The following is a 25,814-nucleotide window of genomic DNA, read 5'->3' as shown; positions in this document are numbered from 1 at the left end:
CAGGATGAGAACAGATTAAGTGTCTATATGCCAGTACAAGTGATACTGAAAAGCACAAAAAAAACCCTAACCACCAAAAAACCCCGTAAAGAAGCAGAAGCCAGTTAAGGAATTATTTTAGTAATCTAAATATACTGTATTACAGATTTGAAAAATGAAAACATTAACAAATTGAATATTCTGAGAGCTGTACTTCTCTATACTTTGAACAGACAAAACAAAATACATCCCCATTTATCTGTGTGTCACCTAATAAATACAAGCTGAGAAAGAAAGAATTTATGGTAAGTGCTATATTTACAGTTTTTTCCTACAACAGTACTTTCATCCATGTAAACAGAGTCACCATCAAAATTCTGTTTTACCTGATTTATAATAATTTCTGTCCTCACGGAGACTTTTGACATACCTTTGTTTTCATCATCCAAGCTTATTATGGCATACATTTCTCTCAGGTCTGACAGGTCATGAATTTTAATGCTACAACAAAATAAACAGTCATTCTCACCAATTTAAATTTCAGTCATCATGAACTGGAAGAAACCCAACCCAATCAAGACAGCCTAAACAGAGAGAAATTCAAAATGCCTTCTGTTTCTTGAAAAGCAACAGACACTCATTATTCTCCATCACCCTAAATAGTATATCACTATCACTGTACATAAAGATTTGCTCAGAGAACCAAAATTTGAGGAAAAAGGCACAAATCCAATTCAAGAGAGCTTGGGAGCAGGAAACACAACACACTTAGTCCCTTTTGACCTGTTACAATACAGCTTAGGTTAGAAACACAATCCTGATGGACAAACATTGCTTGAAACACAGACTTAAAAAACTAGCTTTCAATCCTGCCTCACATAAAAAGGGACAGAATAAGAGTTTACTTATGCTGCCATATTACTCAATATGCTAAAGAACTCCTTAAAGAAATAACACTTATTGTACAACAGTTGAAGTGCTTGAAGTTGCACCATGTTTTGCTCATAGTTGTACCACTCTTGATGTGCAAGTGTCATAAGACAAGTGCAAGAACTGAGGACAGACAGAACAGTCTGACTCCTACTACCATTCAGCTCTGTTTTTGCTAAAGAATTCGGGTATCACAGAAGCAGGGAGTAGCAGACAAGGAGCTAAAGGAGCTACTCCATCATAAGTACAACCTATTTTGGGGAAACTCCACACTATTTTTTTTTCCTTAAGTGCTTACACATTTATACGTTTGTCTAGACTGCAGGTAAGACCAAACACCAGGGAGGAGGATATCGACATACTCAGTACAGTTTTAAATGTTCTCCTATCGCTAAGCTGATGTTTATGTCCAATCAACTTTGTAGCCAAGTATCATAACAGAAAAAGAAAGAATCAAAAGGAATAACCTTTACTGTTGTGGTTAATTACAATTGCAGAAATTCTGGCCAAAAATTAGCTTCTCCTAACTTCAGGCAGAGAGGTAGTTCCATGGAGCAGCTCCTCTCACCTCCTCTGTCTTGACTTCTTCAGCAGCCTTGAAGCCTTTGGAGGCCTTGGGGAGCCTAGCTTTAATGCTTAACAGCTACAGTTAAGTGAGATGAATTCCATTCTTCATGTATAAATCTACCACTTACCAATTGTCTCCACACGATGCAGCTTTGTTTAATGACTGTGATATAGCAATGCTGCTTAGATTATCCTTATGATTATGAGCTTGAAAGATTTCTTGACCTATCTCACGAATGTGTGTAGAGATTACTACCAAACACCCTCGTGAGAAACCAATCATAATGTAGCCATCACCATACCTGTTGCAAAAAAACCCAACAATTAGGAAAAGAGACCTATTTATGCAATGTGCAAAATGCATTTTCTTTCAGACTACTGAGATAAGGAAAATAGGAAGATAGGAAAAATAATAAAATTATTTATATATATATAACGTAGAACACCACAGTATAAAACAGATTAAGGAAAAAATAACCAAAGATTCTTAAGGGACAAAATCATGCTTCCACCCAGAGTTCACTTTTCTACATCCTATAATGCCACTTCACTTTCATCAAGCTGCATACATGGCAGTTATGCCAGGAGAAAGATCTCTAGTATCTTTGCTGGAATAAGCATACCATAAGACAGAAACTTTCATTTCAATGTTCTGGCTGACTTCGTCCCATCAAAGCTATGCTAAAAATAGTAATACCAGTCACTGTGCACTTAAGGCATACTACTGCAAAAAAAGTGGACAAACCAAAGCTACAATCTGTGTTTGTGAATACATGGTCTGTTTACTTTTCATAGTGTCAAGTAGAAATAATGAGGTTAAGGCAGAAATAGTTACAGCATGTAAGGATGAATTCAAACAATATTTCATCAGCTTAGTTGCAAAGAAATCACCGCCTGGGAAACAGTCCAGGTATGCCTTGTTAGACATGCAGCCATAAATTAAGATGCATATAGCTAGAGGTTTTCTTACACAGTTGTAGTGTAAAAGAATAAACAAACTGGCATTAAAAGACATGGTGTCAGGACTCAAAGATACAGAAAAAGCACAGTTGATTTTTCAGTACAGAGTTGGAACTTCTAGCTTGGGATTTCTTCAAAGGACAATTATCAATTGGATTACATAGAACTTTGCACAACTTGTAAACCAACAAGCTGGCTGAAGGATACAACTCCACCCCTAGATCTTTCGTTAGTTACAAAACAATCTATAACCCCCTCAGTCTAAGCTACTGTCAAGATAGCAATAGGATCAGTGTTCTAAAGCTGAGCATACCAACAGCAATTATATTTGAAAATACTGCTTTTATATAGCCATTGAATTGCCAGGTAAAATAATTACAAAATGTAGACTTGTGTTTTGAAAAGAATTATTAAAAAGGCAACAATACATCCAAGAAAAATCCAGTGTATATGATTTGATATCCAGCATTTATCAGAACTACAGGGAAAGCCTTCAGCTTGTTAACACCAGAATGCCTCATTAAGTTATTCTGCTCACCATCTGTAGGATACAATACTGCCATAAGCCTGCTGAAATGTCAGATCAATCGGGTTATCAGGATCATTCAAATTAAAAAGAAAGAGTGTCTTCTTGCCGACCACTACACTTACCTGCCAATGAAGGAAAAGAAAAATTAACTTGATAAGAATGGCATCACTTTAAAATAAAGCCCTACATCTTCACTAAAAGACAAAATGTAGGACTTTTAATAATCCCTAAGAGTCTGAGGGATCTTAATTCTGAATCTTTATCAACAGTGGATGAGATTTTCAGGATAGTGTCTTTGTAAGCCAGTGGTTCACAGACCTAAATGCAAGCCCAGCAGAACACATCTCAAATTCAAGACTTTCCCCTACCGAAGTATTAAGTCAACTCCATTTCTTCAGAGGAAGAGGCAGCAGTTGATATGGAGTTACCCTGCTGGACTACTCTCACTTGAACTACAATGTGGTTTTCGATCCACAGAATTTTTATCTGCGAGGTTGAAGAGAAGACTATCACAACACTGGTATCTCAAGTAATTTGTTTAGATTTCAGAGACAGAAAGACAATTCCAAAAGAAACAGCCTGCTCAGTGTGTATTAAACATGCAGTATTTACAGTCTGATATAATTCTAAGTGACTGCATTTTATTTAAAGAATTCCATAGAGATGTTTGACGTAACAGTGGAAGACAGAGTAACCTTTGGGGTTTTTTAAAGATTATTTTAGAAATTATTTTAGAGCAAGAAGGAGCAGCTTGTTTCACCTTATTCTTTGACAAAGATGCTCTAAAGGACTATTTAGAAATTTACTTTACATTACCTGCTGTTCCAACTTTCCTTGTCTGAAAAACAGACAATGGTTTATTCCTAAAATAAGAGCTGGAAGAATGAAATACAACACTGGTATTTTTAAACTGAGAATAAAGGCATGTGTTAACCTAAAATTCATTAATCCAGAATTACAAACTCAAATTCTGACCTATAATTCCCAATGTTACCTCAAATATAAAAAGTGTACCTAGATCAACAATAAATGCCATGTGGTTTAAGAGCTGTTGACAGACCATCCAAGCACAAACACCAAGAACTACAGAATCACAGAATGTTCCCTAACATTGTAGAGCAAACTTGGGAGCTGTAATAAAAAACCCTGGGAAGTCTACACTACTGTGTACTCCAGAACGCGGCAGAAGAAATCAAGACTGAAGTCCTCGGTGCCTGCATTTTCAAAATACCTGTTAATTAAATTTCCCTAGGAAACAAAAAACATTTCACTCCATGCAAAGAGGAAAAAAACTCCTACAGGTCTGTCAAAGTAAACATGGGAAAAAATTGGGGTTTTGACACCTATACTCCATAGATTCTGCGAGAATTTAATACGTTGCATAAGTACACAGATCTGGACAAATTCTAACACAGTACCACCTTTCTATCCATGGATTTTCTGTTTTGTCTTGGTACTTCACTGTTTCATTTAATAACATGCTCTGCTAACAGTTATCATGACCCCATTTTTCTGTACTTCACCATTGACCAACCTGATGGACTTTGAATCATCCAAGAAGGATGATGGAGACAATAAAACTAGCCATTTAGGCATAGGCAAGAAAACACACTAGAAGACTGCCATCGAGGCTTCTAGTCTAACTGATGATGAGATGAAAAACTAGACAGCAGTGTTCTGTTTCCAAAACTGGCAGCTGAAAATCAGCCCTCTGAAAGGCAGCATCTCTGCAATTTTGACAGTCCTGCTCCATTTTCACCTGCCACGTTTCATATACTGTTCTGTATTTATATTGTATGTATTTATTTAAGTCCCTGCACACATCTCCATCTATTATGTTAACTACCTGTCATGGGTTCAGCTGTAGTAACTATTTTTCTCCTTCTCAGTAGCTGGTGCAGTGCTGTGTTTTCAACTTTAGTCTGAGAACAATGCTGATAACACACCCATGTTTTTAGTTGCTGCTAAGTAATGTTTACTCTGATCAAGGACTACAAAACTGCCCTGTTACCTGTCATATTGCTAACCACTGCACTTTTCATGAACACATCTTAATGAACAAAGGTGTATGGCTTTACTTTAAAGGAAAGCTTTTGGGTAAAAAAAAAAAATCTTCCAACACCAGATTTTAAATAAAGGAGGCACAAACTGCTTACTGGCCCATACTGGTTGTCAGCAGAAACCCTGAAACATCAGATGAACACTTTTAGCAGTATTTTGTATTGACTTCTTACTGTGCTTTCCCTGGTTGATACTCTTTCATCAGTCTTCATAACTGAGAACTGCATATCACTGGGATCTGAGCTCACTGAGGTCTGCAAGAAAGAAGTTCAGGTTGAGAAATCAACAGTTAAAGTAGCAAATATTCATGACAAATACCTGCATTATTTCTGCATTCTGTTCATTCTAGTGTTAAGGATAGAGTTGTTACTGCATTTAGTATCAAAACTAAGAAAAAAGTTGGAGAAAACACAACTTCCATTTGGATCATAATGACACGCTATCATGAGTTCTGGGGCCCTCACTGCAAGAAAGACACTGAGGTGCTGGAGTGGGTCCAGAGAAGGGCAATGGAGCTGGTGAAGGGCCTGAAGCGCAAGTCTTATGAGGAACAGATGAGGGACCTGGCAGATTTTAATCTGGAGAAGGCTCAGGGGGGACTTCATCGCTCTCTACAACTGCCTGAAAGGAGGATGAAGCCAGGAGACGGCTGGTCTCTTCTCCCAGGTAGTAAGTGTTAGGACAAGAGGAAACAGCCTCAAGCTGTGCCAGGGGAGGTTTAGACTGGAGATTAAGACCGGTTTCTTCTGCAAAGGGTGGTCAAGCACTGGAACAGGCTGCTCAGGGCAGGTGGAGTCACCAGCCCTGGAAGCGTTCACAAACTTTACAGACGAGGCCGTAAGTGGCATGATTTAGTTGCAGCCTTGGCAGTGCTGGGGAATGGTTAGACTTGATGATCTTGAAGGTTTTATACAACCTAGCTGATTCTATGCTAACAGTCATGTGAGAGCTGTCCAGCGCTGCTACTGCGGTAGTCAACTTAAGACTGCATTCATAGGATCCTCTTGTAAAACAGAACAACATCGGGGATGAGAGAAGTGTGGTTAGGTAAGACCACAGCGGAATTGCAGAGATGCTAATATCATAAATCAAGCTGCATAATACAGAGGCTCAGATGTTTAGATATGCCTTCATCCTGCATGAGGCTTCCCAAAGGCTTCTTGTCCTTGAAAGTAGGAGTATTGAAAAGGCATAAGCTCCCATTGGTCCCAGCTTTCTCAGTAACCGTGAGTATTAATGTATGCCTTGAAATCAAATGGGTTTTATAAATATTACCTGTCTTATAGTATCCCCTTCCTGATTGCTTATAGTAATTATTTTGTCTTCACCGCCTAAAGCCAGAAGGTTTTCAGTACTCCAGCAACCACAAGTAATCCGCTTAGTATGCTTACCTGGAAAAGAAAGAAACCTATGCAACACAAATGAACACAACCATAAAGAAAAGCTGGGATGGAAATACCCTCTATTTGGCCACCCAAACACAGATTGTCTGAATGCAAAACAACTTATAGGAGCAATTCCAAATTTGAGAGGGTTGTTTTTGGTTTTTTGGTTGTTTTTGTTTTTTTTTTTTAAATCCTCTATTCCCAGATGTAAGTCTTTTGACCTTATACGAACTTGCACAGCCCTTGTTCTTCCATTTCCTTGCAGTAAATTTTGGGGACTGTACTATATCCTTAATCTTTCTGTCCAGAGGTACTCTAAGCAGGTAAGGAAAACTAATTTGGCAACAAGAACAGCCACGCAAATTCTTTCAAAGAAAGATAACACAGGTTTCCTATGAGGCAGTATCAGGCGTGTGCAATATATTTTTAAGTTACTACACTATAAAAATATTCAGGTAATTACAACAGAACAGAAGGTGCAAGTTGAATATGAATACATTTGTGACTTGCATGTTCATACACAGAACTAAAAAGGTATCTAAGTATATTAGTAAAATTCCACTTTCACATACATAAGCTTGATTTCAAGCCAGCACATACCAAGAACAGGAATCTTGCGAGAAGTTTGTCTGTTATATATAAGTAAGTTTCCCTTTGAGGTTCCAACAGCAAGTAAAGTTCCAACTCGAGACCATAGTAAGAAAGACATTGCATCCCTAAAAGAAAGAAAAAAATTACTTTCTATAGTAAAGAGTCCTTTCATGTACCTGCATATAAAAACATCTGCATATTTGGCTTGACGTTTATGAAATCACACAGACTAAGCAGAAATTTTAAATTTAACAAATGTTCTCTACAAGTACTAGAATTATTTAAGTGCACACAAAATAGTGAAAGTAGCAACAAGTTATATGAAGTAATGTAGTAAGACTTGTACAAATGGAAATGCGCCTGCAAACATTAACAGTCTTGAATGGAATCTCAGGTAATTTGGCCACATATGCAGTTCTTATAAACCACTCAGAGATACCATGAAGGTATGTGAAATTTTCCACTTTCAGCAGTATTTTTTTTGTACTTCAATAATCCTATGGATTCAGCCAACTCCAAGCGAACAGGTCTAGTTCTAGTCAATGTAATAAAGTCAGAAAGAGGCATTTTAACTTTCAGAACTTTGAGTTTCTGATACAGCAAGGCCTATCTGCAGTATACTTAAGGGTATACTTAAGGATACTATACATCAGGTTTTTAAAAAAAGCCTCTTGAGGAAAACAATTTTATTCAGAATTTTCTAATTAGTGCAGTTATTTCCACTGATGACTCTCCCATCTTTTTAAACTTACTGTAAGCATGCAATAGCAATTTGAAACAAATTTCAGATATTAACTGACACATGAAATGACCTCCAGTATATATTAGGTTTGTGGGTGAGGGGTTTTGTTTGTGCTTTTCTAATTTTAAAAAGAAGAGGACACCTGATTATCACACCATTTATGTATCTTAGTGGTTATGCTTACTCTGCTTCAGCAATAACACTGTGACAAAAGGATTAGACACTTCAGTTGATATATACTCCTGTTTCAGGAGGATTACATTTTATATATAATCCTGTATTAGCAGGATTGCCTCCAATAAGCAATTTACAGAAAGATCATGAAGGAACTGCAGTAGCTGCATACTCTATTCTGGTAAGTACCTTCTATGCTCTTTTTTGCTTGCATATTGGCAAGTTACTCTTCCCCACGAAATATTTGTTCACACATGAAGAGATGTGTTCCTTCACACAATAAAATTGATATATGCATCTTCATAAATTGTTTTCATTATATTAATAGCTGTAGTTTAAAACTGATTTATTAAAAAAATACCCCCAAACCCCTACTTGGGAAAACAAAACACGCAAAATACACGCAAAGGAAATTTCGAAATGAAGGGTTAAATCAGAAGGAATGCTTGTTTCAACTCATGTAAATAAAATAGAAGCAGCATTCAAAATTAGCTGTTTCCCTAGTCAGGTGAGTGTCCTAACAAACACAAGACATTAATTTCCTACAGGCAGAATGTTAATGTGGAATGCAATAGTTTAGTGGAATAGATTCAAAGAAATGAAAAGTTTAATTAATTGTTAAACCCAGCTTATTTGTTAACCCAGTGCTTGATTGTTATGTAAATTTTGGAACAGTTTTAAGACTGGGGCCAAATTCAGAAAGGTAGGGATTTGAACCTTACAGTAAGACCACCTCAGGTATTTCCTCCCATCCTAAACCAGTCTATTTTTTGAATATCATTTTAGCCACCTCATAAATCCAAGGGCAAAAAAATCCTAGCACTGCTAAAATCACTTCCCTTACTTTAAAGCTCCATTTTACTTGTGTGAATACTTTGGAGAAAATGTAACCAGTGCAAATACACAAAAAATATACCCATCCTTGTTGCTACCACATTGAAAGAACAGTGGAAACAGTGAAGAGAAGCTCCCTCAGGACTTCAGCACTGCTGATGATTAAAAAAGAAACAAAACCTCTACCAGACCCAAACCCCTATCCACCACAAACACTGCAAAACCAGCAAATCATATGAGAAAGAATTCAGCAATGAACTGTAGCATATTAGTTTAACAATATATGTGTTATGAGGACTCCAATAAGAAGATGATTTCTGCAATACATCCTCCAACAAGCCTCAGTGATCCAAATCTTCAAATACATACCTTAAAAATAAAATCTTACCTCATTCCACTGTCTACTTGGCTTGTTTTGTTTGTGTTTGCATCCCACAGAAATATGGCACTAGATTTGTCTGCGATTATTGCTAAAGTATCTCCATCTTTGTCCCAGTCCATAGCAACACAGTTACTGAAGAAAAAACAAATAACTTTCACTAATGATGTTAAAATATGTTTGTAAATTCATAGAAATAGCTATGAATTATTCAGCTGAAGTGCCTGTCCTTCCATTTGCCTCCCAAGCAAACCCATGACAGATTGCAGATTTATCTGCAAAGTGTACTTTTATAGCAACCACATCCTTACTCAAATGCCATTGAAATGACAGGGGCCAAAAGGAAGGCCACAGAAAAGACACTGCTGCCCACAGTCTAGTACTTGAAATACTGCCACCTTGGTTTTCAAGAAACAGTGAAAATCTCTTGTAAGGTTCTATTTTGTTAGAGGCTATTCAGTTGCTGGGATTATTTCTGTCACAGTTCAAAAAGCACAATGAACTTGGACAAGAAACTCATGCAGAAACAGGAAAAACCTCTACTTGCAAATAGTTGCCAGAATAAAGAGGAGGGCAGACTTACCCACAAGTCTCTAGTGAATTGGAAACAGTGCTGTTTACAACAAATATTTAAAGCACCATACACAGCAGTATAAGAACCTATGCCATCTGACACCACTCCTCTCTAGATAAGCAAGTTAATAGGTTAAAAAGTTATCTCTGTGAAAAATGTCACTCTCATTACCACTCAAATGAAAACCCCTAATGAAAGCAACTTCAGAAGTGTCCTACTGAAACATACATTGCTGTAAACTAATCCAGTACGCCTTCAGTTCCAGTTTCTCCTATCTTTTCAAAATCTCAGCGGTTTACTCTAGAGACTAAGTATGGTATATTTCCAAAATGAATACTGCACAGGCAATCAGATCATCAAGAGCAGGAATAACAAGGACAAAAATACAATAAAAAAAAAAAAAAAGAAAAAAAGAATAAAAGAACAGGGAAAACCACAGATTGCTAAACAGTAAAGAAAACAAATTCTATCAACATGACAGTAAGAAGATGCTTATAATATCAACTAGTATAGCAGAGAATATTTGACATTCTGAACTCCATTCTTACATAAGGAGAGACCCAGCAGTTAAAAACTACAGTTGGTTAACAGTTAACCAACAAATAAAGAAGCAAAGTTTGGCCTGAGGGGAAAAACCATATAAGCACATTTATTTCTTTAAACTGTATATTGCAAAAATTGAATTTTATTCTAATAGTAATAATTAGAGAATGAGAGAGGCTGGAAATAAGAATACAAAAGAATGACCTAATCTAGGCAGAAGATTTGCTGGTGGGCCTCAAAAAGTCAGTGTTATTCAAATTACCATAAGAAGATGTTAATTAGTTCAATAAGCTTTCGTATATGTGTTTATTATACAAGTTCTCTTCCTTGCCATGAGAATGCAACATTATTGTAAAACTGGTTTAGATGTTATATGTTTCCCTGAAGGCAAGGGTCATCCTGTCCATCAATAAGGTAGTGCTGTAAGGGTCTAGCAGTAAGGTAGACCTCCCCTTCCTCACCAACTCACATGATAGTAGAGGATCCTCAGTCCAACACAAGCTCTTCTCGGAGTTCACCTACTTACTCTATACAGCTTTGCTCACATCTGTCAGTTTGCTAGAGAGAAACAGCATTTATCATACCTTGTGTAAGATACAGTGAAGAACGAAATGGGCTGTGGTACCAAGCAAAATACACTGACATAGCCAGCCCACATTATGAATAGCTCCTAACCAGAACAGCAAGACGATGCAGGAGCTACAGGCAAGTCTGGTAAAGGCAATATTAATAATAACTGTGTCTCTTGGTTTCCTGCAAGGTGGCAACTACCATGAACTGCAAAAACTGGATTTCTAGAGAGGTCTTGGGGAGCTACGCAATTCTGGCTTGTATCTACCAATGATACGGAAATATGTAAGTGACATTCTGGAAACAAAAGTCAGACTTCTAGATTAGAGACTTCAGATTTAAAGCCTTAGTGAGAGTTTTGACATGAGTAAGGGCTCCACCTTAACCAAAAGGTATCAGATTGTTTGAAATAAAATAAAAATAAAAAAAAAATCAAGAATTTGCACAAAGATTTAATCTAAGAGCAGGTAAAACACTAGAAAGAAATGAGTATACAAATGAAACTATTGCTACATCAGGTAGTAATGGTGCCAATAAAAGTAGATTTATATAGCAAAATGGTATGATGACCGGATGTCACAGTGTTAGCACTCAAGGAGGTTTCCTCTGGGCCATACCTAGCCTGCTCCTATGGACTGATTGTTAGCAGCTAGGCTGCATCTTTCAAAGAACATGACTTTTAAATTTCACCTGAAAGAAATCTAGTTCATACACTCCCAACACCACTCTCTGTTGTGAACCAAAGTATGATAAACAGGAAGAACCGCTGAGATTCACTTCAGAAGTACAGTCTGGATCTGGAGCAAAATTGCCAATATACAGTATACATTATGCCAGTGACATAAGCAAAAGCACTAAACCAAGAAGATATCTTTCCTCAGCGAGGCTGTCATAACAAATAACTAGAAAACCAACAGCAGCAAGAATGCAGTTGCTATCAGCATGACATGGAGATATTGTTTACAACCTCATTATGTTCTTTCTTAGTATGACGGATCTTTTTCTCACATTTTAATGAAGCAGACTGAGTTTATTACTAATAAGGAGTGCTTTGGGTATAAGAATATGTTTTTCTGACTATCCTTGATAGCTTACTATAAATTCAGCTTTTCCTGCCTTTGACTCCATACATGCTCATCAATTTGTCTTCTTTTCCAGGGATGTTCACCACAGATAATAGCTCTTCCAAAAAGTTCTTACATTGTACAAACATCTCACCAGAAGAGAAGCATTGTTAAAGAAAACAATAAAGAAAATAATTTAAACCCATCTCAGCACCTACCCTGGTAAGCTGATTTCATTTCTCTTCTGACCATGACGATCAAAAATTTTCACAGCATTATCACCTCTAGAAAAAGGTAAACATAGAGAATAATTCCCTTTCTTCATCAGTGATTTCTATGGAGAAATGCAATAAATATTTGTAATCTTACCCTGTTAAAGCAAGGAAAGTTCCCAAAGTTTTCTGCCAAGCAAACTGCACAGGGGAACCAGACCAAGCTTTTTCTGATAGGCTGAATACTTGCTGGGAGACAAAAAGAAGAGGGAAATTACACATCTTACAAATGTAAGCCTATAACAGTAGTTCCTAGCATGTTAGCAACTCTGAGTACTGTGACAGGAAAAAAAAAAAACAAACCCACAACAAAAACCCAAACACAACGCAACTTCCAGGCGGCTGTAATGCACCAAAGTAGCAAAATTCCAAGTAAAAATCTTTTGGTTTGTGCTGGAAACCCAAGATTTCTAGTGCTGGGTCTAGTCTGCATTGAGAACTACTGAGACTCTACCACAACTAGTATTTTTTTTTTTCTCCTACAGTCATAAAAAAACCTCCAGAAACATCAGACTCTCCCTTCCTGTCCAAAGACCAGAATGTTAAGCTCTCTAAATTTCATGGAAAAGCCTGGGACCAGAAAGCATCCTCAGTGTGCAAACCACTGCAAGCTCAACACCGACTCCTTAAAAGATACATAACTATTCTGTTACACTGAATTCTTGTGTCTGACAAGCTAAGATCTCAAATCCATTCAATCATAAAGATTCTGACTTTCAACCAATAAAGTTTCTCAACTTTCTTTCATGCTGCCTGCACAGATTTATCTATAACTTGGGTGTAAGATAGAGCCCACAACTTTGTTTCACTTCACGGCTTGCTATCATGACTTTTTCCCTCTCATGTCACCAGATAAACCCCAACACCTGGTGTCCACCAAACACGCGGCAGGCTTACCTGAGTCTCTGCCAAATGTTCCCATCCTTTTGGGTGCACATAAACTGAGGCATTCTTCGCACTAAATTTGCATTTTACTCACAAGAAGTGTAAAGCTATGAGCACCACACGTCACAAGCACAAAGAACATCTGACGATTATGTTTGATTTTGAAAAAAATTTAATAAAATCTGTAATAAGCCAACAATAAAGAAAATCATGATAGCAGTGCAGGCAAGCTGCAGCTCTTCATGCTTAGGGGACAGGATCGTATAAACTAACTCCCCCGAGGGGTGTGAGTAAGAAACTCTCCTGCTTGCCTCGTCCTGTTTAACTGCTGCCCAAGGAGGGTTCCTCGCCAGGGCCACCATTAAGGCGCAGCAGGAGACCCGACGGTAACGGCTTCGGACACCCGTGGCAGTGAAGGGGCAGCCGGGCCGGAGGCTGCCTCTCCCGCGGCCTGTTCCCGGGATCCAGGGGCCGGACGGGCGGTAGGAGTGGCCTTTGCCAGCCCTGAGGAAGCCCGGTCCGCCGCGTTAGTGTCCCGCTGCACAGAGGCCGGCACGAGCGGGCAGGCTCCCGCCGCGCTCCTCCCTATGCAGTCAGCAAGCATCACCCGCCCGCGGCGGGTCGCGCTCGACGCCCCGACCCAGATCGCCCAGTGCGGAGCTAAAACCATGGCCCCGCCCGCCTTCACCTCGCCGCTCTCGGCTCCCCTCTTACCCCCGGGCCGAGGCTCCCCTGCAGCGACCCTACCCCTCGCTTACTAGTGGCCCAAGAGGCTCACCTTCATCGCGCCCACCGGTCGCCGCTCAGCGCCTCCTGCGCATGCGCCAGTCTCCGAGCCAGACCCCGCCCCCCCGCCCTTAGGCGTCACAGTCACCCGGAGACGGCCCGCAGCCAATGGGCACTCTCCGCCGCCGCGCGGAGCGGGGCTCGGGCCCTGTGCCGCAGGCGCAAAGGCGGGCAGGCCGCCGCTAAGTTCAGCTGTATTCAGCTGCAAACAGTGCAGGGTTCATCACAAAGGTTCACGGCTTAGTAATTTCTTTTAAAACAATAAATAGTTCACCGAGAGCATTAACACATTTAAAATTATAAATGTACAAAGACTTTGGGTATTGGACACTTCAAACTTCTGAAAAACATTCAACGAGCTCACATCCTCCCCTTGTCACACATATTAACCTACTGCTTCGGAAACGAAAGGAACAAGGCACAGAAAAGCAAATACGAAAAGACTTTCTGAGAACATTCAGACTGTTCAAAGCAATCCTGTGTAACAAATTAGGGCTCAACAAAGGCAAACTAAAATACCTGAAAAATTAAAAATAGATTACTGTTAAATAAGGTAACTGATCTGACACAATCCTGCGAGGCACGTATAGCTCTCCTGTAAGATGCGGAACATGCTTCAATGGTGGGAGGTAAGCACCTTGCAGGATTGGGCCCTTTACATTTTAAAGTAACCTTACTGGAAAGATAGACAATTCTTTCATCTTACAAAATTATACTTCTCAAATTAGTGCAAAGCCTCATGTAAAAATGTAATTAGTCTGTATGTAATGGAATGCTTCAAAGATACCAAAGTGCAAATATTAAATTGGTTAACTTCTAATCACACTTCAGAATTCTTCCAATAACTCATGGTTATAGATTTTTCCTTAAAAATGGCAAAGTAAATATAAGAATCAAAGTAAAGAAGAAGGTACGATGTTCTGCATCTCACGTAAAACCTCTGAAAAATCAAAAAATACACTGCATGGCAAAAATCTGGCAGAAAGTATTAAATAGCAGATTTCTGTTAGCATAATAAAACAATATTTAAAATAAGGCTTTGGTTAAATAAAAAGTTTGCTAAACTAGGAATGATTACAAAAGTGCAAAAGATTCACCAAATACATAACTTCATCTCCAAGGCAGGCATTATGCCTGTATTTATAATGGTTTGCATTGGTTTGTCAGCCTGCATTGTAATTGCTCACATCCCTACAGCCAAATATAACCAAAATATACAAGGTCCAATCCTGTAACTTGTTCCACCCAGAGACAGACTCAATTATATCAGTGGAAGTGTATCCATTTCTAGCATCATTCCTTTGCATGTTTGGGGGATCCAGGCCCTGGATCTGTAACATTTGATTACTATAGTGAGGTCACTACTGAGTTCACTCATTTCTCAGCACTTCCTAAACAGAAGTCTTCTGCTGGCAACTGTCTGGTTGCAGCTGATTTTCTTACAAATAGAATCCTTGTAACATACGGGTAACAAAAACGATTTTTTTAAAAAGTGCTTAATATTGGTCCGTAAGAACAACATGTACATGTTAGCTTGAGATCAAGCATTTTGCTGTGGTAGATATCCTGCACCTTGTGTTTGTTTATTGGTGCACTGGTGGTTTGCTTGACGAGAACGTCACCTTCATAGAGAAAATTTACAGTTTTACGGTCACAACACATGCTCCAGCTCTTCCTAAGCACAATGGTGCAACCTGCAAGCAAAAAAACCAAATAATCCATGAGATAAATGTAGTAAGCTTTTTTATTCACTACACCTGACAGTATTTTCACAGAATCACAGTAACAGTTAACACAGTAACAGTTGTGTAGCTGCAGCAGTGACAGTATCACCCACACTCTGTTAATGTAACTTAAAAGAATCATAGCAAATTGGTCCAAAACTTGGATAGAAACCCACAGAAAAGGTGAAGATATTTCATGTGATATAGTGCAGCACTTTAAAAGCAATAGCAAATCCCAAAAATATCAAACAATTCTTTTTGATAATTTCGGTTACTTGGTATTACAGGAAAAAGAATCCTTTGTTATGGTACAAACTGGACACCTGAGTTACAGTCTGACAACTGAGCAACGGTTGGCAAAACTGCATTTTTCTCTCAATCAGAAAACACCAAACATGACAGGGGCAACCTCGCGTTTGTACTTGAGTATTTGATAAAATCCTGTTATAAGTTCTTGAAATCAGAATAATTTTTCTCAGTCTCTCTTCTTTTGTAAACAGAAGTTACTTCTGATAAGACCTTTTTCTGCTGTGATTCTGTTGGACTTGGAAAGTGCAGCAAGTCACATTAGCTTTTCCTTTAAAACTCCATAGTACCCTGCGTGTGTGTGTGTGAATAGCACAAAGTGCTACGGATACTACCCTGAAGGCAAAAAGGGTGTTTATGCCAACTCCTCTATTTCTTTTCCCCCCTCCAGGAACAACAGATTTATGATGAGCCGTCTGTGGCTCTGACAAACTTCAGCTGAGAAAATTTCACTCTTCTGAGTTGTGTGTGGATGAAGCGGTGGCAGACTGCTGACATAATAAGAGAGAAGGTACACAGGCACTTCCAAATCCCTCTAGGAAGGGTTCAAAACTGTCTTATATACTGGGATCACAGGATTCAGTGAGATAGGGAGGGTCAAGGCTAAGGCTACAAAGGTACATACAAACAGTCACCACCCAGACACCATGTGAGATTCATTTAGATGCAATGGTGAGAAGCACTGTTTCTCTCATCTAGTACACTTTTTTTCCCTTTAGCAGGACAAATAATGCCACAGGTTTTCTTGAGTACTGCTACTGAAGGTCCCAAGCTCAGATGAGCCTCCTAGATGAGTTATGTTTTAAGATCTTGCTGCAGTATGAAGTGAGGGGAAACAGACAACTTTGTTTTCTGTGTTACAAAGATGATGCTATAAAACAGTTCAGCTCATTTTTTGAATTTGCAGTTTGGGGCTATTGCAATAGCATATTCAGGATAGAATTCAGCTGCCTATACACTGGTGTCTAATGCTAATCTAGATGAGCTTGGACATTCAGCCTGGCCTGCAACTGAACTGCAAAGGGGCCTTGGTCTCCCACAGATTCTGTGTCCTGTCTGACAGCTTCTTTGGATGTAGATGCTTTAGCATATCTCAAATGGCAGTAGATGACAAAGGACAGCTTGCCCAGGATGTCCATGTGTGCACTCTTCCCACAGAGCTGCATGTTCCTTGAACTATAAAAAAGTAACCAAGATTTGAATTGACTGTAATGGTTTCTGGTCATGAATTGAAGATTTTTTTTTTTTTTTTTGAGCTGAGTGAAGAGAAATGGGAAAAGGCTTCCTGAAAGTTGCCCACATTGTGCATGGCATTCACATCTGGAAGGGACTATTTATGAAAAGATGACCAAAAGCTTGAAGAAATCGATAAACTTGCTGAGAGACACATTAGAGCTAAAACTAATCTACGCTCATAATTTATCTTCAGAATAGGAAATCATGCAAACAGAACTGTTTAAGACAGTTTGGGGAATATGTCAATACATTTTATTAACAGTAGCTGAGATTGTCAAAGAAAATAGCTATACTCTTGCCAAATAAAGAAGAACAGTTTATTAGAAGCTGGCAAATGTCTCTTCAAGATAAACAACTTTGGGATGGTAGACAAAATAAAATAAAAAAAGACTTAAACCAGACTAGTTAAGAAAATGCTTCTTAGGAGTGTTTGAATTCTCCTTGTAAAAAGAGGCACGCTTGAAAAAACAAGATAAACAGTAGTGTACAGTCTGATCAGAAGCTATACCTGTGTCCATTCATTTGTCTGGGGATCGTAAGACTCCACTGTATTAAGGTATGTTTGACCATCATATCCTCCAACAGCATACAACTTGTCACCAAGGAGACATACTCCCACTGCATCTCTGCTAATGCTCATAGAGGCCACAGCAGTCCATGCATCTGTTTTTGGATCATACCTAAAAGATAGTTTGTGTTATGCTCTAAAACTGTTGGCAAAATTCATTAGAAAAAGCACACTGGAATTGATGCTCTCAAGGTAGTAGAAAGCAGGTATTAGGACAGCACAGATCTGGGTGTTAATTTCAAAAGACTTTTTCCCCAAATACTCTCTTTGAAAATGTTTCTTTAGTCAGCTGGTAACACAATCAGTACTAGCCAGGTATCTACTTCGTGCTGCTTTCCATATAATAATATATATATATATGTACAACTGTTTTTACTATATTTCTTCTTGTATGTCTAAGTGTATCACTCCAGAAACAGCTCTGCTGCTATACCGTTGTAGAGCAAGTACTTGCTCTGATAACTACTACATGTGAAAGCACAAGCTGTTGAAATTGATCGTGGTACTAAAGCCAATTACTTGCCATTTGAATCATATTATGGCTACACAGTATGTTTTTATGTGTAAGTTTCCTCTGCTTAGGCTAAAAATAACACAGCTATTTTATGTTGTTTCTACTTACAGCTCTTCCCATAAATACTTTATAGATGAGCACTATTAGAGTTACTAGCAGAATACATCTTCATCAGGATATTACCTTTCTACGCAGTCTGACAGCCTAGATGTTAAGTTTGATGCTGGGGCATCATGACCACCTATTGCATACAAGAACCCATTCCAGGTGGTTACACCTACACCGCCTCTTCTTTTTGACATCTGAGCACAGAGGGTCCATTTGTTTGTATGAGGATCAAAACATTCTACTGACTTAAGACAAGAACTCCCGTCTCGACCACCAACTGCGTAAAGCCTACAAAATAATAATAATAAAAAAGTAAGTTAATATTGTCTGAACAAGATAAAGGTTCTACTCATGTATGAAGGACTTTCAAGTTTATTTAAAAAGGAATTAACTTTCAATAGAATGTTCTGTTGCAAAAACTCAGGTAAGATTTTATACTAATTTTCTTCTTATTGTCATGATCAATGCATAGTAACAATAATTTACAGAAAATCAGTATCTCTAAAGCGGCATTTATGTTCCATCCGATGCATGCAGTTACATGTTCAAAATTAATTCTGTGACTTGACAGACAAAGGTCCATTTCTAGGAGGGTCAAAGGGACAAAAGTCAGTAGTGCATCTGTGCATGCAACAACTGCTCTGCCTTATCTTAGGCATTCAAGTATTTTTCTAGACCTGGGCTTTAGCTTATGACAGCACTAACTGAAGTCCCTCACACCCACTAGGTGGCCCGGTTTGCTCAGACCTAACAAAAAGGCTTCTAACACTTGGTATTAACAAAGGATTTTAACTTTTTGGAAAGGCTAGAAGGAAGAGATTTGCTTTAGGAGCACTCATCACTGATGAATCATTAATCAAATAATCAAACTTGATAAAGAGTTCATGCACAGAGTTTATGAGCAATCTGTGCTTAGCAGCAGAAATGCTCAGCACTATTATTTGGAAAGGTAGGACCATGGAAGCCCTTCTAAAACAGAAGCGATGCTTCAAAAGTAAATTCCAGTTTGAGGGATCACCTGAAATACTAATAAAACCTTTTCATTTTGTACAGCACATTATAGTATTGTTAAATAATTAAATAAACATTAGATACTGCAGATAATGATGATGGTGTGAGCAATCTACAACAGTTTTTATGAAGCACTATTCAAGATGCTCTCATCTTGGGAAACACTATTGTTTGTTTTTTAAATATACTTTGATCAAAAACGTAAATACAAACATCCTGTAAATATGGCTGACCTAGTAGTTCTTAGTAATAATTTTAATACCTTTAAAAACAAACAAAGACATTTCCATGGAAGCTCCCATGTTTAATAATACAACTTGTTCATGGTAAGGAATGTACTGAAGGACACAGAAAAATCCTGTTGCAGTTCCAGGAAGTTCACAACTAAAAATCAATCCTTTATACAACATAGCATTTAAATGAAGTCCCCCACCTTGCCTCTCCCCAAAACACAACAGCGTTTGCTCACTTATGCACTTGTAATAGCTTGATTTAAATGCCACTTGTACTTTGGGATGCTATAGAGCAATTACACTTAGTCCAAAGGAAGGCAGTGAAATTACTAGGAACCATGGCCTACAAACAAAGACTGAAGGAGATGGAGTTATTCAGTCCTGATGACAGAATACTGAGGGAACCTGTGTCTTTAGATACAAAAAGCTGTTGCAACTAGGAAAGAAAAGATGCATTTTCCATAGTCACTTTAGATACTACAAATGATGAAAATAAATTACAGCAAAAGGTTTTTAAGATTTGACATGAGAAGAACTTCACAGATGTATTAACAGTTAAGCAGGTTGCTTGTGGAAGTTACGGCAACTTTATCACTGGAGGTTAACAAAATTGCTCTGGCTATGAGTCTGGCTCTGAGTGCTTTAGATATAATTGATTCAGCTTTGGGCTAGTAGAATTGATCAGGGAACTCTTTGCTGCAACTCTGTGCCTGCAACACAAAATGACCTCGCTGTCTGAATGTACTTTGTATTAGGAATTGGGCAAATTTTCACTGAAAAACAGCTGGAGAAATTTCAGATAACACTCCAGACTAGATTAGTTCTGCCAAAGCTTACTGTTCTGAGTTAATGCAATACAACAGTAGTAGTCCTCCACGATTTGACAGTAATTTTGGAAATTGATTATTCCAGCTATCACAGTAAGAGGAAATCACTGGAGTCTCTGTGAAAGAGAAGAACCATTTGCTCTTTTCTGTATTAAGATGTTTACTACTTATTAGCCCACACAGCTGTCATAAGCGATACTGAGGGGCACTGTGATGCTGTGGGGAAGCTTGCTTGACCCAATCCGGCACCTTTTCTGTGAATGAAGAAACTTGGTTCTTTAATGCTATCAACAGGTATCTATCAAGAGAAATTATTAATAGTCATTTAGGATGGTCCTGTAACTACATTAAAATAATGAGATAGAAAGTAGAAGTTGCCTTCACATACTTTCCATTTAATATTGCTACACCAACAGTGCTCCTTGGAGTTGACATACTAGCTACAAAGTTCCACTGACGAGCCTGTGGATCCCATCTTTCTACTGTATTCAGGTAGCTCCAGCCATCATGTCCTCCTACAGCATACATGGGACCTTCCAATACAGCTACTCCTGAAAAAAAAACAAAAAAAAAAACAGATACAAAACACCAATCACTTCTGAATAAGGGCAAAAAGAGCATATTTTCCTCGTGACAGTCCAGTGTGCACCACATAATATTTAGAAACAAACAAAAAGAAATTTCCTTCTAGTAGCCAAAGCTGGATATAATCTGAAGGAGAAATGATGTTCAATAAGCAGTTGGCATTAAAATGATGCTTCTGCCCCCCTCAAACTTCATTTCTGAGTGTTTTTTTACCAATCTTCAAACAGATAACTTTTTAGAAATAGGCATTTAGCCTTTACAAGAACTTTACATACCAAGCCCATGACGATGAGTGGACATAGGTGGCATTACACTCCAAGTTTTTGTTCTAGGGTTGTAGCACTCTACAGTATTCAATGTTTTCAGGCCATCTCTGCCACCAACAACATACAATTTATCATCTAAGACAGCAACTCCAAACTGTAGCCTTCGTCCATTCATGTTTGCAACAGGAGTCCACATGTTGGTACGAAGTTCATACTTTTCAATGCTTGTAGCTCCTGAATGACAACATATGCAAGTTATTAAAAAGGTCTGAATTATCAGGATAGCTTTTATTTCAGCAATATGCTGATCCCACAAGACACCATGATATCCTACAGTATGTTCTTAAATCTAGGTATGCAAATAGTCTTTTCTGACTTCCTCAGGAATTAACTGCATCATTATAAAGGAGGACTTTCTTAGTGCTTTTCAAGACAAAAAGCAGAATTTATAACTGCTTTGCAGAATCAAGCCTATAGAAACACAAACAAAATCTGAAGCTATGTGACATCTACTAAAAGTGCTAATTTTACAACAAGTGAAAGAAAACACTTCCTCTGCCAGAAAAAAAAAAAGCAGTTTTCTAACCTGCCAGATTCCTTCTAGCTATCATTAAATAATACAAAAGTGTGTATAAAGAAGAAAATGTAAGTAGCTGTGACAGAACCATTTAGCAATTGGCAAAAAGCATTTTTTCTTTGTGGTTTGTTGTTTTTTTTTTTTAATGCATGTGCAGGTCACCTTTGTGCCTTGTTATTCGGAGAAAACTCCAGGAACTCGCCAACAAAGTTTTAAGTTGACAAGCAGGTATTCTTTATTGCGGCTCCAGGAGACACGGGGGATAGTTCTTCCTAAGGTGTCTCTCCCAAGCATCAACCAGGCTGTGATTATATTGTCTTTAAACATACATATTCATTAGATTACATACATTACATCATACTTCTTAGACAATGCCTCCTGTATGCATACAAAAATGTGGTAGTGGGCTTTCGGACCTCTGGTGGTTATTTCTTCATCACCTTGTTTTAGGATCATTGTCATATCAGTAACCACCAGGTTGTTCTGGCAGAGCTCATTTTAGTAATTTCCTTCTCTCTATAGTTGCTAACAAAGCCTAACGTTCTTGAGGTTACTTATTTACAACCCTATTCTTCAATCAACCCCATTCTGCAATCCACCCTATTCTTCAATCAACCCCATTCTTCACTTGTCATTTTCTTCCTTTTCCAAATTACTTCTCACTTGAGTAAATAAGGATTAGTTTTCACTCGATTCAACATTTTGCTCATCAAATCAAGTGTTCCTTTCATGATTCCAAATCAATCATAATCCTAGCTTCCAGAATGTTTACAGTATTGTCAAAGCTGCATAGGTTTTTATAACCTAATAAGCAGTGCACACTTAAGACATTTCATGTCCTATACTACAGAATCTTTGAATTTCAGAATTAACATGTTGTAAAAGTATCTGTTTATTTTAAAAAGAACCAAACCAGCTCATGAAATAATTATTTTACAAGCAAATACCTTTTGTTGCATCCATTCCTCCAACTGCAAACAACACACCCACTGTAGACTTTCTAGGTTTGGTGCGAGGACTTTGCAACATAGGTCGTCTCTCTGGCAACAGATGGTACTTCATTGCTTCCATAATGAGTTTTTGACATTCAATGTCATCCCTAAAGAGTGCATTATTTTCCATATCTGCCAGAAACTGTGAAAAAGAAAGAAAATTAAACAAGCTGTATCACTGTAAACAACATACATTCACATTTTAAGCTAAGCCATTAAGTACAAAAAAGGAACATCACCTGATCTTAATGGATGATTTAAGCTTAATGGTCCAAAGAAAGAAAACAAAATCTCCTTGTGTTCCAGTGCCACTATAGGTATGTTCAGAAAATGGAATCAGGCTCCAGGTATGCAAGTCAGTTTAACCTCAGGCTTTTACTCCAGAATCCATTTAATCCTGGGGTCCATAAAAGCCACTTCAGGCACAGGTTAAATATTTTAATTTATATTCTATTCCTCACTCTGACAGTGGCCCAGATCACAGTATATCAATTAATACAAGCCTTTGTTAAAAATTTTAACGTGGGCAAGGCTGTGAGCAAATTTGACAACTGTCAAATTTTAAATCTGACAAATGAAATTAAGAGTACTAATGAAAGTTTTTAAGTTTAAAGATTCTAGAGTCTTTTGTACTTCATGTTTGTCAGCCTGCAGGAAAAATATATTAGTAGGCTGAGGGTCCCAACTGTAATTATTATAAGTCTAGACAACTGGAATTTTTTTTGAGCTGTAAGACATGGCCTGAGTAACAAGAGTTCAAAAAGCAAGTGCCCCACTGGGACTTGGGGCAGTTGTCAGAACAATGAGGAAAAGGCAGATGCCTCTGAACTGCCATCACAAAATCCAAAGAGTTTGTGAACATTTGAAATACGCAATCCGCAAAGCAGGATATGAAGTCATTGTTGAGCTGTTGACAGCCAACTGGTACCAGGTACACAAGTTCTGTGAAATTAGTAATCGGGAGTAGTAAAGGAACACATTATCAAATAGTTGTGCATAATACGGTGTGTGTATCCCTGGCTTAAAGCTGCCTGAGAACTGCAAGGTGGCAAATATGACATCCATGACTCCAGAAGAGATACAGTAAGTACACACTGCTAGGCCTGAACACCTCTGTAACAGAAACTCTAACAGCAAACATAATTAACATACACAGAGAATAAACAAAACTTTCAAAGCCCTTTACCAGTGACTCTTGAGAAAACTGAGTCTTTTGAGTATTTCTCTAATTGGCTGATGTTATGATTCTATTTAAAATACCAAAAAAAAAAAAAAAATAATGAAGCATTTTCATGTAAATTGGCATAGGGAACTTGATTTTCATTCTTGACTTTCAATACTTCCCACTGTTTCTTCTCTTGACACAAAGCACCACTGAGCACTTGTGTCACGTCAGAGGGACACTGTGTGATTATAAAATAGTAAACTAAAAGTTGTTTTTTAACTGCCAGCATGCAACACAATGGAAGTGCACATGGTTTGAAAAAAATAATACCAAACCCAAATCTCATTGTATTTACTACTTTTTTAAATTGGAGGTTGTCATAGTTACATACATGAAAATTAAGGCTTGTACACAACATGACCAATTCAGACCTCCAGTATATTTTTCTGATAGACAAACAGCATTCAGTATTTAAAGCAACGTCATGTGTGTACATGAGGTTTTCAACAATAAAATGCAACCAACATTTTCTCCGGTTTCAAACTCCTCCAACCTATGAAGAAGTTTTCTTATAGCACAGAGTTCTGAAAGCAACTTCATCTCATTTAAAAAGGAATGCAATCTAAGGTTGCCTTGGTACCCCCCAAAAAAACCTGTAGACACTTTAAACCTACTCCATTACAATTTTCTGCAAATATTCTTCAAAGAACTTGGAACAGACTTACTCAAACAAAAGCAATTTTTTCTGAAGTTTTACTACTTACATAGCTCCTTGTCTAAATGCATTTCTAACTAAGCATGATGTGTTAGCATGAAATTACAGTAATGGCAAGCTTGATGAAGAGAAAGGTAGTGTAGATACTTAAGTACTAAGAATTTATGTCTAAAAGGAAGCGGAACTATCTTGTAACTCAGAAACTGCTTAATCATCTTTTTAATTAATTTATCACAGATGGAATAATTGCAACCTGACAGCTTAAGAAGATGCCAAATATTCATCCTTAACCTTTAAAAGAGCAAAAAGACACAAATATTTAGGACACTGCTTGCATTAACCAAAGAAGTAACAGAATGCTATGTACAGAGATGCATAAACCCGCAACCAATAAAACTGACAATTCATTATGACTTTTTGCTTCCAGTGCTACAGTTTCACAGTATTTCCCCAAAGATTTTATGTTTTGAAGTATCAATCTAATATTCTATGCATCTCTGCTTGCAACATTATTGATTTCACCAAGTTGTTCAATTTTCTAATTTAATTTCTTTCAAATAGCTTTAACCCTTCAACCATAAAATTGGAAACCTTTTCATTATATTATGCTTGCTGTCAGATTGCCTAAGATCATGTGATCATGAAGCAAAACATGATTCTGAAAATCTTAAGACTGTTTTGGGCACTTCAATTTACTCAATGTACTAATTGTTGCCATATTAAAACCACAGCTTTAAAGCCTTAATTTTTTAAAGTAATAAAAAGGCAACATAAAAATATTTTTAGAAATACAAGTACATATTTGAAGAAGACATGAAGAATTAAAGATAAAATAAATGAAATAAATGAAATAAATAAATGATATTGCTTTTGTATTTCATTCTGCTGTTTTCCTAATCAGTTACTGAGTGGGCATAATTTGATTTCAGTACACATTTCTGGGATAAATTCTGTGCTTTCCATTTCCAAAGATGTTTCAGTTACAATCAACTGAGTAAAAGGAATTCAGCAGTAGTTACTTAGTTATCAATTAATTAAATGCTTAACAAAAGAATGATTTCCTCCAGGTCAGCTGGCTTAGATTGTATCATGTTTCTAGAAAAAGTGAATAACAAAGCCAAGGTCACAACTGAGAAAATCCTGCCATTGCATATACAATAAT

The 25,814-nt window shown here is 37.8% G+C and overlaps 2 protein-coding genes across 13 annotated transcripts in view; both read right to left on the bottom strand.

Annotated features, from left to right (window-relative positions):
* The window catches only part of WDR19 (WD repeat domain 19), a 43,281-nt gene extending 29,415 nt beyond the window's left edge, over positions 1 to 13,866 (bottom strand). For 4 of the 7 annotated variants that reach the window (XR_009969214.1, XR_009969215.1, XM_062642429.1 and 1 more), the window contains exons 1-10: positions 13,818 to 13,866; positions 12,252 to 12,343; positions 12,101 to 12,166; positions 9,141 to 9,266; positions 7,012 to 7,127; positions 6,302 to 6,417; positions 5,200 to 5,280; positions 2,975 to 3,087; positions 1,605 to 1,778; positions 410 to 480 (exon numbers count right to left, since the gene is read on the bottom strand). Coding sequence is in view for 5 of the 7 variants with exons in the window: in XM_062642429.1 (XP_062498413.1) it covers positions 410 to 480; positions 1,605 to 1,778; positions 2,975 to 3,087; positions 5,200 to 5,280; positions 6,302 to 6,417; positions 7,012 to 7,127; positions 9,141 to 9,266; positions 12,101 to 12,166; positions 12,252 to 12,343; positions 13,818 to 13,823 (961 nt within the window). In the remaining 2 variants the exon portion in view is untranslated. Of the gene's footprint in view, positions 1 to 409; positions 481 to 1,604; positions 1,779 to 2,974; positions 3,088 to 5,199; positions 5,281 to 6,301; positions 6,418 to 7,011; positions 7,128 to 9,140; positions 9,267 to 12,100; positions 12,167 to 12,251; positions 12,344 to 13,817 lie in introns of those variants that run through there. The other 3 variants (XM_062642431.1, XM_062642433.1, XM_062642432.1) reach the window with 3 other exon arrangements.
* A 191-nt stretch (positions 13,867 to 14,057) lies between these two features.
* The window catches only part of KLHL5 (kelch like family member 5), a 58,013-nt gene continuing 46,256 nt past the window's right edge, over positions 14,058 to 25,814 (bottom strand). For all 6 annotated transcript variants that reach the window (XM_062642484.1, XM_062642485.1, XM_062642487.1 and 3 more), the window contains 6 exons: positions 22,728 to 22,914; positions 21,213 to 21,437; positions 20,741 to 20,903; positions 18,357 to 18,569; positions 17,600 to 17,771; positions 14,058 to 15,519 (listed from right to left, as the gene is read on the bottom strand). In XM_062642484.1, coding sequence (XP_062498468.1) covers positions 15,463 to 15,519; positions 17,600 to 17,771; positions 18,357 to 18,569; positions 20,741 to 20,903; positions 21,213 to 21,437; positions 22,728 to 22,914 — 1,017 coding nt within the window. In that variant the 3' untranslated portion in view covers positions 14,058 to 15,462. The remainder of the gene's footprint in view (positions 15,520 to 17,599; positions 17,772 to 18,356; positions 18,570 to 20,740; positions 20,904 to 21,212; positions 21,438 to 22,727; positions 22,915 to 25,814) is intronic.

This window comes from Pezoporus occidentalis, unplaced genomic scaffold (assembly GCF_034315485.1).
Source record: "Pezoporus occidentalis ecotype Australia unplaced genomic scaffold, CSIRO_AGI_Poc_V1 ctg71, whole genome shotgun sequence".
Taxonomy (NCBI): Eukaryota; Metazoa; Chordata; class Aves; order Psittaciformes; family Psittacidae; genus Pezoporus; species Pezoporus occidentalis.
This window is presented reverse-complemented; position numbering and strand designations above follow the sequence as displayed.